Source organism: Oncorhynchus keta, unplaced genomic scaffold (genome assembly GCF_023373465.1).
Source record: "Oncorhynchus keta strain PuntledgeMale-10-30-2019 unplaced genomic scaffold, Oket_V2 Un_contig_27713_pilon_pilon, whole genome shotgun sequence".
In the NCBI taxonomy this organism is placed as follows: Eukaryota; Metazoa; Chordata; class Actinopteri; order Salmoniformes; family Salmonidae; genus Oncorhynchus; species Oncorhynchus keta.
This window is the reverse complement of record NW_026285662.1, coordinates 15,001-27,561: the sequence shown is the minus strand read 5'-3', so window position 1 is coordinate 27,561 and position 12,561 is coordinate 15,001. Positions and strand designations below refer to the sequence as shown.

Genomic DNA, 12,561 nt, shown 5'->3' with positions numbered 1-12,561 from the left:
ATAAACAAACTAGGAACAAAACAAGAAACACGAGCAGCGTAAGGACGTTCAACAGAACCAATAACGCCTGAGGAAAGAACCAAAGGGAGTGACAGATACAGGGGGATGGTAATCAGGAATGTGATGAGTCCAGGTGAGTCTCATGAGGCGCAGGTGCACATAACGATGGTGACAGGTGTGCGTAGTAATGAGAAAACTGTCGATAACGAGCGCCAGAGAGATGGAGCAGGAGTGACAGCCGTTGCTTCTTTCTGAACGGAACATTTATGGAATTTATTAATCCTGTCCCAAACTGGAACTATTGTAGGATTCTATCAATATGTAAATTAAGGCTGTCTAATTATTAAAATAATGAATCACAATTAAATCGCATGATTTTCTGTAGTTAATCGTGATTAATAAAAAAAAATTGAAATGTGATTCAATTTGACTCTAATTCAAGATGTTTACAGGGATACTTCGACATTTTGACAATTAGCCCCTTTAGATCCTACTGACCCAGAGTCAGATGAGGCCCTTTAGATCTACTGACCCAGAGTCAGATGAGGCCCTTTATCTACTGACCCAGAGTCAGATGAGGCCCTTTATCTACTGACCCAGAGTCAGATGAGGTCCCTTTATCTACTGACCCAGAGTCAGATGAAGCCCTTAATCTACTGACCCAGAGTCAGGTGAGGCCCTTAATCTACTGACCCAGAGTCAGGTGAAGCCCTTAATCTACTGACCCAGAGTCAGGTGAGGCCCTTTATCTACTGACCCAGAGTCAAAGGCCCTTTATCTACTGACCCAGAGTCAGATGAGGCCCTTTATCTACTGACCCAGAGTCAGATGAAGCCCTTTATCTACTGACCCAGAGTCAGATGAGGTCCTTTATCTACTGACCCAGAGTCAGATGAGGTCCTTTATCTACTGACCCAGAGTCAGATGAGGCCATTTATCTACTGACCCAGAGTCAGATGAAGCCCTTTATCTACTGACCCAGAGTCAGATGAGGCCCTTTATCTACTGACCCAGAGTCAGATGAGGTCCCTTCATCTACTGACCCAGAGTCAGATGAGGCCCTTTATCTACTGACCCAGAGTCAGATGAGGCCCTTTATCTACTGACCCAGAGTCAGATGAGGCCCTTTATCTACTGACCCAGAGTCAGATGAGGCCCTTTATCTACTGACCCAGAGTCAGATGAGGCCCTTTATCTACTGACCCAGAGTCAGATGAGGCCCTTTATCTACTGACCCAGAGTCAGATGAGGCCCTTTATCTACTGACCCAGAGTCAGATGAGGCCCTTTATCTACTGACCCAGAGTCAGATGAGGCCCTTTATCTACTGACCCAGAGTCAGATGAGGTCCTTTATCTACTGACCCAGAGTCAGATGAGGCCCTTTATCTACTGACCCAGAGTCAGATGAGGCCCTTTATCTACTGACCCAGAGTCAGATGAGGCCCTTTATCTACTGACCCAAAGTCAGATGAAGCCCTTTATCTACTGACCCAAAGTCAGATGAAGCCCTTTATCTACTGACCCAGAGTCAGATGAGGCCCTTTATCTACTGACCCAGAGTCAGATGAGGCCCTTTATCTACTGACCCAGAGTCAGATGAGGCCCTTTATGTACTGACCCAGAGTCAGATGAGGCCCTTTATCTACTGACCCAGAGTCAGATGAGGCCCTTTATCTACTGACCCAGAGTCAGATGAGGTCCTTTATCTACTGACCCAGAGTCAGATGAGGCCCTTTATCTACTGACCCAGAGTCAGATGAGAGTCCTTTATCTACTGACCCAGAGTCAGATGAGGCCCTTTATCTACTGACCCAAAGTCAGATGAAGCCCTTTATCTACTGACCCAGAGTCAGATGAGGTCCTTTATCTACTGACCCAGAGTCAGATGAGGTCCTTCATCTACTGACCCAGAGTCAGATGAAGCCCTTTATCTACTGACCCAGAGTCAGATGAGGTAGGGAGGGTTTGGGGGATGGATGTGTTATGTGGAGGGAGGGTGGGTGGTTATATGGTAACATTTTTGTACTCACATTGATGTGCATTTTCTTAAACTTATAACTTGTGAAAATAATATATAAAAAAACAAAACAAACGTTTTTAACTACACTGCCCCTTTAAATCTTCTGACCTGAGAACTACAACAAAGACAATAGCTAAGAGAACTACAACAAAGACAATAGCTAAGAGAACTACAACAAAGACAATAGCTAAGAGAACTACAACAAAGACAATAGCTAAGAGAACTACAACAAAGACAATAGCTAAGAGAACTACAACAAAGACAATAGCTAAGAGAACTACAACAAAGACAATAGCTAAGAGAACTACAACAAAGACAATAGCTAAGAGAACTACAACAAAGACAATAGCTAAGAGAACTACAACAAAGACAATAGCTAAGAGAACTACAACAAAGACAATAGCTAAGAGAACTACAACAAAGACAATAGCTAAGAGAACTACAACAAAGACAATAGCTAAGAGAACTACAACAAAGACAATAGCTAAGAGAACTACAACAAAGACAATAGCTAAGAGAACTACAACAAAGACAATAGCTAAGAGAACTACAACAAAGACAATAGCTAAGAGAACTACAACACAGACAATAGCTAAGAGAACTACAACAAAGACAATAGCTAAGAGAACTACAACAAAGACAATAGCTAAGAGAACTACAACAAAGACAATAGCTAAGAGAACTACAACAAAGACAATAGCTAAGAGAACTACAACAAAGACAATAGCTAAGAGAACTACAACAAAGACAATAGCTAAGAGAACTACAACACAGACAATAGCTAAGAGAACTACAACACAGACAATAGCTAAGAGAACTACAACACAGACAATAGCTAAGAGAACTACAACACAGACAATAGCTAAGAGAACTACAACACAGACAATAGCTAAGAGAACTACAACAAAGACAATAGCTAAGAGAACTACAACACAGACAATAGCTAAGAGAACTACAACAAAGACAATAGCTAAGAGAACTACAACACAGACAATAGCTAAGAGAACTACAACACAGACAATAGCTAAGAGAACTACAACACAGACAATAGCTAAGAGAACTACAACACAGACAATAGCTAATTGAACTACAACACAGACAATAGCTAAGAGAACTACAACAAAGACAATAGCTAAGAGAACTACAACACAGACAATAGCTAAGAGAACTACAACACAGACAATAGCTAAATGGAATGGAAGATCTGTTCTGATTCAAATCAATGTGGGACACGAGAGTTGGCAATCTAAACATTCTCATTTGATTAGTTGATTAGTTAGTTAGCATAAATAGCTAGCTAACATTAGCATAAATAGCGGGCTAACATTAGCATAAATAGCTAGCTAACATTAGCATAAATAGCTAGCTAGCTAGCTAACATTAGCATAAATAGCTGGCTAACATTAGCATAAATAGCTAGCTAACATTAGCATAAATAGCTAGCTAGCTAACATTAGCATAAATAGCTAGCTACTTCAGTGCAAATTATGTTTTTTTTTTTGCTGTAATCTAAAGAAATGCCTGGGAACGTGTTTATAGTTGAACTTTCCTTAAAACTGGCAACTGAGCTGCCCACTGAGCTGATACCAAGAGCACAGCAGAGCAAAGAGCATGTTGTGTGTTGCGCTCAAAACGGTCCCTGAGGAAACAAATACCTTTTGGATAAAAAAAAAAATGGAGATGCGATAAAAAAAAAAAAATAAAAATGAAAACAAATGTATGGTAATCTATGCTAAAATTAAAGCGTTATTATCAAATGAACTTGGACAGGCCCTAAAGTATAAATAATCATTTATTTTTTAACCTTGGCTCCTACCAGTTGTGACGTTGGACACATCATCATGCATGGACCCTGGGATCCCGGTGAACGGCGTGCGGTACGGCCATGACCTGGCCATCGGGTCCACGGTGTCGTTCCAGTGTGACCAGGGATACCGGCTCAGTCATGAGGAACCGCTGGTCTGTGGGGAGAACCACTGGTGGAGCCATCCTCTGCCCACATGTGACGGTATGTTAGAACCACTGGTGGAGCCATCCTCTGCCCACATGTGACGGTATGTTAGAACCACTGGTGGAGCCATCCTCTGCCCACATGTGAGTGTATGTTAGAACCACTGGTGAGCCATCCTCTGCCCACATGTGAGTGTATGTTAGAACCACTGGTGGAGCCATCCTCTGCCCACATGTGACGGTATGTTAGAACCACTGGTGGAGCCATCCTCTGCCCACATGTGACGGTATGTTAGAACCACTGGTGGAGCCATCCTCTGCCCACATGTGAGTGTATGTTAGAACCACTGGTAGAGCCATCCTCTGCCCACATGTGAGGGTATGTTAGAACCACTAGTGGAGCCATCCTCTACCCACATGTGACGGTATGTTAGCCTCTATAACAGGGGGATTTACAATCTGGTCCCTACAAGGTCCGGACAACTGCTGCTTTTCTGTTATACCTAATCATTAATATCACCCACCTGGTGTCCCAGGTCTAAATCAGTCCCTGATTAGAGGGGAATCACCCACCTGGTGTCCCAGGTCTAAATCAGGCCCTGATTATAGAGGGGAATCACCCACCTGGTGTCCCAGGTCTAAATCAGGCCCTGATTAGAGGGGAATCACCCACCTGGTGTCCCAGGTCTAAATCAGTCCCTGACTAGAGGGATTCACCCACCTGGTGTCCCAGGTCTAAATCAGGCCCTGATTAGAGGGGACTCACCCACCTGGTGTCCCAGGTCTAAATCAGTCCCTGATTAGAGGGGAATCACCCACCTGGTGTTCCAGGTCTAAATCAGTCCCTGATTAGAGGGGATTCACCCACCTGGTGTCCCAGGTCTAAATCAGTCCCTGATTAGAGGGGAATCACCCACCTGGTGTCCCAGGTCTAAATCAGTCCCTGACTAGAGGGGATTCACCCACCTGGTGTCCCAGGTCTAAATCAGTCCCTGATTAGAGGGGATTCACCCACCTGGTGTCCCAGGTCTAAATCAGTCCCTGATTAGAGGGGAATCACCCACCTGGTGTCCCAGGTCTAAATCAGTCCCTGATTAGAGGGGAATCACCCACCTGGTGTCCCAGGTCTAAATCAGTCCCTGATTAGAGGGGAATCACCCACCTGGTGTCCCAGGTCTAAATCAGTCCCTGATTAGAGGGGAATCACCCACCTGGTGTCCCAGGTCTAAATCAGGCCCTGATTAGAGGGGAATCACCCACCTGGTGTCCCAGGTCTAAATCAGTCCCTGATTAGAGGGGATTCACCCACCTGGTGTCCCAGGTCTAAATCAGTCCCAGATTAGAGGGGAATCACCCACCTGGTGTCCCAGGTCTAAATCAGTCCCAGATTAGAGGGGAATCACCCACCTGGTGTCCCAGGTCTAAATCAGTCCCTGATTAGAGGGGAATCACCCACCTGGTGTCCCAGGTCTAAATCAGTCCCAGATTAGAGGGGAATCACCCACCTGGTGTCCCAGGTCTAAATCAGTCCCTGATTTAGAGGGATTCACCCACCTGGTGTCCCAGGTCTAAACCAGCCCCTGATTAGAGGGGAATCACCCATCTGGTGTCCCAGGTCTAAATCAGTCCCTGATCAGAGAGGAATCACCCACCTGGTGTCCCAGGTCTAAATCAGTCCCAGATTAAAAACAGGGAATCACCCACCTGGTGTCCCAGGTCTAAATGAGTCCTGTTATTTATAGTGACCCACCTGGTGTTACAGGTCTAAATAATCCCTCTTTATTTTCACCCACTTGGTGTCCCAGGTCCAAATCAGTCCCTGATTAGGGGGAATCACCCAGCTGGTGTCCCAGGTCTAAACCAGTCCCATTGGAGGAATCACACCTGGTGTCCCAGGTCTAAATCAGTCCCGGATAAAAATCAGTGGAACTGGCTTCAAGGTCCAGATTGATCTCAATGAGGGGGCTATGTTATTTATAGTGATGGTATGTTACTAAATACATAATGAATCTTTATTTATCATCTCAATAATGCATAGCCTTGTCCACTGCCCACATATGATGCTATGGTTTAGATTAATATATAATGTGTCATCTCAGTGAAGCTAGCCTGGTCTCATCTGGATGTGTCATCTCAATGAAGCTAGCCTGGTCTCATCTGAATGTGTCATCTCAGTGGAGCTAGCCTGGTCTCATCTGGATGTGTCATCTCAGTGAAGCTAGCCTGGTCCCATCTGGATGTGTCATCTCAGTGAAGCTAGCCCGGTCTCATCTGGAATGTGTCATCTCAGTGAAGCTAGCCTGGTCTCATCTGGATGTGTCATCTCAGTGAAGCTAGCCTGGTCTCATCTGGATGTGTCATCTCAATGAAGCTAGCCCGGTCTCATCTGGATGTGTTATCTCAGTGAAGCTAGCCTGGTCCCATCTGGATGTGTCATCTCAATGAAGCTAGCCCGGTCTCATCTGGATGTGTCATCTCAATGAAGCTAGCCTGGTCTCATCTGGATGTGTCATCTCAGTGAAGCTAGCCCGGTCTCATCTGGATGTGTCATCTCAATGAAGCTAGCCCGGTCTCATCTGGATGTGTCATCTCAGTGAAGCTAGCCCGGTCTCATCTGGATGTGTCATCTCAATGAAGCTAGCCCGGTCTCATCTGGATGTGTCATCTCAGTGAAGCTAGCCCGGTCTCATCTGGATGTGTCATCTCAGTGAAGCTAGCCTGGTCTCATCTGTATGTGTCATCTCAATGAAGCTAGCCTGGTCCCATCTGGATGTGTCATCTCAATGAAGCTAGCCTGGTCCCATCTGGATGTGTCATCTTAATGAAGCTAGCCTGGTCTCATCTGGATGTGTCATCTCAGTGAAGCTAGCCTGGTCTCATCTGGATGTGTCATCTCAGTGAAGGTAGCCCAGTCTCATTTGGATGTGTCATCTCAATAAAGCTAGCCTGGTCTCATCTGGATGTGTCATCTCAATGAAGCTAGCCCGGTCTCATCTGGATGTGTCATCTCAGTGAAGCTAGCCTGGTCCCATCTGGATGTGTCATCTTAATGAAGCTAGCCTGGTCTCATCTGGATGTGTCATCTCAGTGAAGCTAGCCCGGTCTCATCTGGATGTGTCATCTCAGTGAAGCTAGCCTGGTCCCATCTGGATGTGTCATCTCAATGAAGCTAGCCTTGTCCCATCTGGATGTGTCATCTCAATGAAGCTAGCCCGGTCCCATTTGGATGTGTCATCTTAATGAAGCTAGCCCGGTCTCATCTGGATGTGTCATCTCAGTGAAGCTAGCCTGGTCCCATCTGGATGTGCTCCAGCCAACTCCTCTCTGCTGTGTTTGTTCCTTTGAATGCCAGACACGTAACCTTCTCTCCAGCTCGGCACGACAACCATATTCAGACCAATCTGCTGCACATACAGATCTGGGTGCAGGGTTTAAGGATATTTATACGGTTCACCCAACACCTACTGGGCAGGGATTCCATTTTAATGTCACATCCTAGCAGTATTCCCGATGATGCTATCTATACCTGTGTCCTTGAATTAATAAACAATCACTTTTGTTCCCGAAACGCACCATGGAACGTTTTAAATATTTCAGAGGCGTATTTGGTAGATCGTCCCAGTCACCACACCTGTACAGGGACGATGTACTGGAAAGAAAGTGTAGGAGGAGATTGGCAGGAGGTAGAGTCATAGGGCTTGATGTACTAACACACGTTATACTGTATTATCTATAATGCCCACTACACGTTACATCAAATTAATACATGATATAGAGACAGAGTCTTCCTGTCACTCACCTCTCTACTGGGACAATATAATAGACATGGTTAGTTAGTAGAGTCTTCCTGTCACTCACCTCTCTACTGGGACAATATAATAGACATGGTTAGATAGTAGAGTCTTCCTGTCACTCACCTCTCTACTGGGACAATATAATAGACATGGTTAGATAGTAGAGTCTTCCTGTCACTCACCTCTCTACTGGGACAATATAATAGACATGGTTAGATAGTAGAGTCTTCCTGTCACTCACCTCTCTACTGGGACAATATAATAGACATGGTTAGTTAGTAGAGTCTTCCTGTCACTCACCTCTCTACTGGGACAATATTATAGACATGGTTATATAGTAGAGTCTTCCTGTCACTCACCTCTCTACTGGGACAATATAATAGACATGGTTAGATAGTAGAGTCTTCCTGTCACTCACCTCTCTACTGGGACAATATAATAGACATGGTTAGTTAGTAGAGTTTAGAGGTTAGGATGGTAGGGTGTTCGGGTAGATGTTAGGGAGACAGTAGGGTAGATGTTAGGGAGACAGTAGGGTAGATGTTGTTACTGAGGTTGAACACATGGATACAGTAGGGTAGATGTTAGGGGGACAGTAGGGTAGATGTTAGGGAGACAGTAGGGTAGATGCTGTTACTGAGGTTGAACACATGGAGACAGTAGGGTAGTTGTTAGGGAGACAGTAGGGTAGATGTTGTTACTGAGGTTGAACACAGGGAGACAGTAGGGTAGATGTTAGGGAGACCGTAGGGTAGATGTTGTTACTGAGGTTGAACACATGGAGACAGTAGGGTAGATGTTAGGGAGACAGTAGGGTAGATGTTGTTACTGAGGGTGAACACAGGGAGACAGTAGGGTAGATGTTAGGGAGACAGTAGGGTAGATGTTAGGGAGACAGTAGGGTAGATGTTAGGGAGACAGTAGGGTAGATGTTAGGGAGACAGTAGGGTAGATGTTGTTACTGAGGTTGAACACATGGAGACAGTAGGGTAGATGTTAGGGAGACAGTAGGGTAGATGTTAGGGAGACAGTAGGGTAGATGTTAGGGAGACAGTAGGGTAGATGTTAGGGAGACAGTAGGGTAGATGTTAGGGAGACAGTAGGGTAGATGTTGTTACTGAGGTTGAACACATGGAGACAGTAGGGTAGATGTTAGGGAGACAGTAGGGTAGATGTTGTTACTGAGGTTGAACACAGGGAGACAGTAGGGTAGATGTTAGGGAGACAGTAGGGTAGATGTTAGGGAGACAGTAGGGTAGATGTTGTTACTGAGGGTAGATGTAGGGAGACAGTAGGGTAGATGTTAGGGAGACAGTAGGGTAGATGTTGTTACTGAGGGTGAACACATGGAGACAGTAGGGTAGTTGTTAGGGAGACAGTAGGGTAGATTTTGTTACTGAGGGTGAACACAGGGAGACAGTAGGGTAGATGTTAGGGAGACAGTAGGGTAGATGTTAGGGAGACAGTAGGGTAGATGTTAGGGAGACAGTAAGGTAGATGTTAGGGAGACAGTAGGGTAGATGTTGTTACTGAGGGTGGACACAGGGAGACAGTAGGGTAGATGTTGTTACTGAGGGTGGACACGGGGAGACAGTAGGGTAGATGTTAGGGAGACAGTAGGGTAGATGTTAGGGAGACAGTAAGGTAGATGTTAGGGAGACAGTAGGGTAGATGTTGTTACTGAGGGTGGACACAGGGAGACAGTAGGGTAGATGTTGTTACTGAGGGTGGACACAGGGAGACAGTAGGGTAGATGTTAGGGAGACAGTAGGGTAGATGTTAGGGAGACAGTAGGGTAGATGTTAGGGAGACAGTAGGGTAGATGTTAGGGAGACAGTAGGGTAGATGTTAGGGAGACAGTAGGGTAGATGTTAGGGAGACAGTAGGGTAGATGTTGTTACTGAGGGTGAACACATGGAGACAGTAGGGTAGTTGTTAGGGAGACAGTAGGGTAGATGTTGTTACTGAGGTTGAACACAGGGAGACAGTAGGGTAGATGTTAGGGAGACAGTAGGGTAGATGTTAGGGAGACAGTAGGGTAGATGTTAGGGAGACAGTAGGGTAGATGTTGTTACTGAGGGTGGACACAGGGAGACAGTAGGGTAGATGTTGTTACTGAGGGTGAACACATGGAGACAGTAGGGTAGATGTTAGGGAGACAGTAGGGTAGATGTTGTTACTGAGGTTGAACACAGGGAGACAGTAGGGTAGATGTTAGGGAGACAGTAGGGTAGATAGTAGGGTAGATGTTGTTACTGAGGGTGGACACTGGGATTCAGTAGGGTAGATGTTAGGGAGACAGTAGGGCAGATGTTAGGGAGACAGTAGGGTAGATGTTAGGTAGACAGTAGGGTAGATGTTAGGGAGACAGTAGGGTAGATGTTAGGGAGACAGTAAGGTAGATGTTGTTACTGAGGTTGAACACAGGGAGACAGTAGGGTAGATGTTAGGGAGACAGTAGGGTAGATGTTAGGGAGACAGTAGGGTAGAGTTACTCTACTGTGGCTCAGTTGGTAGAGCATGGCGCTTGTAACGCCAGGGTAGTGGGTTCGATTCCCGGGACCACCCATACGTAGAATGTATGCACACATGACTGTAAGTCGCTTTGGATAAAAGCGTCAGCTAAATGGCATATATTATTATTATTATTATAGGGAGACAGTAGGGTAGATGTTAGGGAGACAGTAGGGTAGATGTTAGGGAGACAGTAGGGTAGATGTTAGGGAGACAGTAGGGTAGATGTTGTTACTGAGGTTGAACACAGGGAGACAGTAGGGTAGATGTTAGGGAAACAGTAGGGTAGATGTTGTTACTTAGGTTGAACACATGGAGACAGTAGGGTAGATGTTAGGGAGACAGAAGGGTAGATGTTAGGGAGACAGTAGGGTAGATGTTGTTACTGAGGGTGGACACAGGGAGACAGTAGGGTAGATGTCAGGGAGACAGTAGGGTAGTTGTTAGGGAGACAGTAGGGTAGATTTTGTTACTGAGGGTGAACACAGGGAGACAGTAGGGTAGATGTTAGGGAGACAGTAGGGTAGATGTTAGGGAGACAGTAGGGTAGATGTTAGGGAGACAGTAAGGTAGATGTTAGGGAGACAGTAGGGTAGATGTTGTTACTGAGGGTGGACACAGGGAGACAGTAGGGTAGATGTTAGGGAGACAGTAAGGTAGATGTTAGGGAGACAGTAGGGTAGATGTTGTTACTGAGGGTGGACACAGGGAGACAGTAGGGTAGATGTTAGGGAGACAGTAAGGTAGATGTTAGGGAGACAGTATGGTAGATGTTGTTACTGAGGGTGGACACAGGGAGACAGTAGGGTAGATGTTGTTACTGAGGGTGGACACAGGGAGACAGTAGGGTAGATGTTAGGGAGACAGTAGGGTAGATGTTGTTACTGAGGGTGGACACAGGGAGACAGTAGGGTAGATGTTAGGGAGACAGTAGGGTAGATGTTAGGGAGACAGTAGGGTAGATGTTAGGGAGACAGTAGGGTAGATGTTAGGGAGACAGTAGGGTAGATGTTAGGGAGACAGTAGGGTAGATGTTAGGGAGACAGTAGGGTAGATGTTAGGGAGACAATAGGGTAGATGTTAGGGAGACAATAGGGTAGATGTTGTTACTGAGGTTGGACACATGTACCAGTGGAGTCCATCTAATATCCCTCTACAGCTTCACATCAAGGCGTCCAACACAGTGCTCCTGTCTGAGACCAGGTGTGCCAGACTCAAACCCACAAGCCTTGCCAACTAACACTCGGCTCATGTCTTAGTAATGACTTCCTGTACGTTTGGCTCATTAATTAAACATTTGATATCATTTTGGGAGGTAGGGTTTGATTTCTGTGCGGTTTGCCTGGAGAGACTCGGCAGTATGGCAAATGGCACCCTTATTCCCTTTCCTATAGTGCACTACTTTTGACCAGGACCCATAAAGGGTAGTGCACTTACCATTAGGGATCGAGCTGAGGCCTCTAAGGGTAGTGCACTTACCATTAGGGATCGAGCTGAGGCCTCTAAGGGTAGTGCACTTACCATTAGGGATCGAGCTGAGGCCTCTAAGGGTAGTGACTGCAGCTGTACAGCTCCAGGCATCGTTATCATCCTCCCCCCAAAAGAACCTGCCTGGCATTCATTGGCATTCATTACTTAGAAAACATGTCCTCCAGCCACCAAGTTCAACTTGAAATATGTGTCTATAAACCAGACGATGTGTTTCTGGGGGGCATCTGCATAATATAATAATATATATATATTTTTAAATTGTCATATTTGCCAAGTATTGTCCTTTAAAGAACATATGACCTTTTACACTGATAACAATACAATACCAGCCAGTAGAGAGCGGGTGGCTGGTGAACAACGGCTAATTAATGTGGATAAACTTTCAACAGACTCTTGACATTGACACCGTGGCCCAGTCGCCATTGAGAGGGTGGACTTTATCTCATTAACTTTGCTGTGGTTAAGATAAAGATCATATTGATGATGTCACTAAGGAAGACATGCACAGGATCATATTGATGATGTCACTAAGGAAGACATTGCACAGGATCATATTGATGATGTCACTAAAGAACACATGCACAGGATCATATTGATGATGTCACTAAGGAAGACATGCACAGGATCATATTGATGATGTCACTAAAGAACACATGCACAGGATCATATTGATGATGTCACTAAGGAAGACATGCACAGGATCATATTGATGATGTCACTAAGGAAGACATGCACAGGATCATATTGATGATGTCACTAAGGAAGACATGCAAAACGTGTAGAGCATTTGT

General features: G+C 45.4%; 1 protein-coding gene and 1 long non-coding RNA gene across 8 annotated transcripts in view; both read left to right on the top strand.

Annotated features, from left to right (window-relative positions):
• The first annotated feature begins 527 nt into the window (after nucleotides 1-527).
• Nucleotides 528-1,731, top strand: LOC127922927 (uncharacterized). 7 transcript variants are annotated; one of them, XR_008112883.1, is made up of 4 exons: nucleotides 528-611; nucleotides 770-897; nucleotides 1,059-1,346; nucleotides 1,539-1,648. It is a non-coding gene; the product is annotated as an uncharacterized LOC127922927 (long non-coding RNA). The 7 variants fall into 7 exon arrangements; XR_008112885.1 differs by lacking the exon at nucleotides 1,539-1,648 and adding an exon at nucleotides 1,667-1,731 and having other exon boundaries at nucleotides 539-611; XR_008112882.1 differs by having other exon boundaries at nucleotides 539-611; nucleotides 1,635-1,731.
• A 2,115-nt stretch (nucleotides 1,732-3,846) lies between these two features.
• LOC127922928 (CUB and sushi domain-containing protein 3-like) overlaps nucleotides 3,847-12,561 on the top strand; it is a gene marked incomplete at its 3' end in the record, with an annotated part of 22,524 nt that continues 13,809 nt past the window's right edge. Inside the window, exon 1 of the mRNA XM_052506928.1 lies at nucleotides 3,847-4,029. Within this exon, the coding sequence (XP_052362888.1) occupies nucleotides 3,867-4,029 (163 nt within the window). The remainder of the gene's footprint in view (nucleotides 4,030-12,561) is intronic.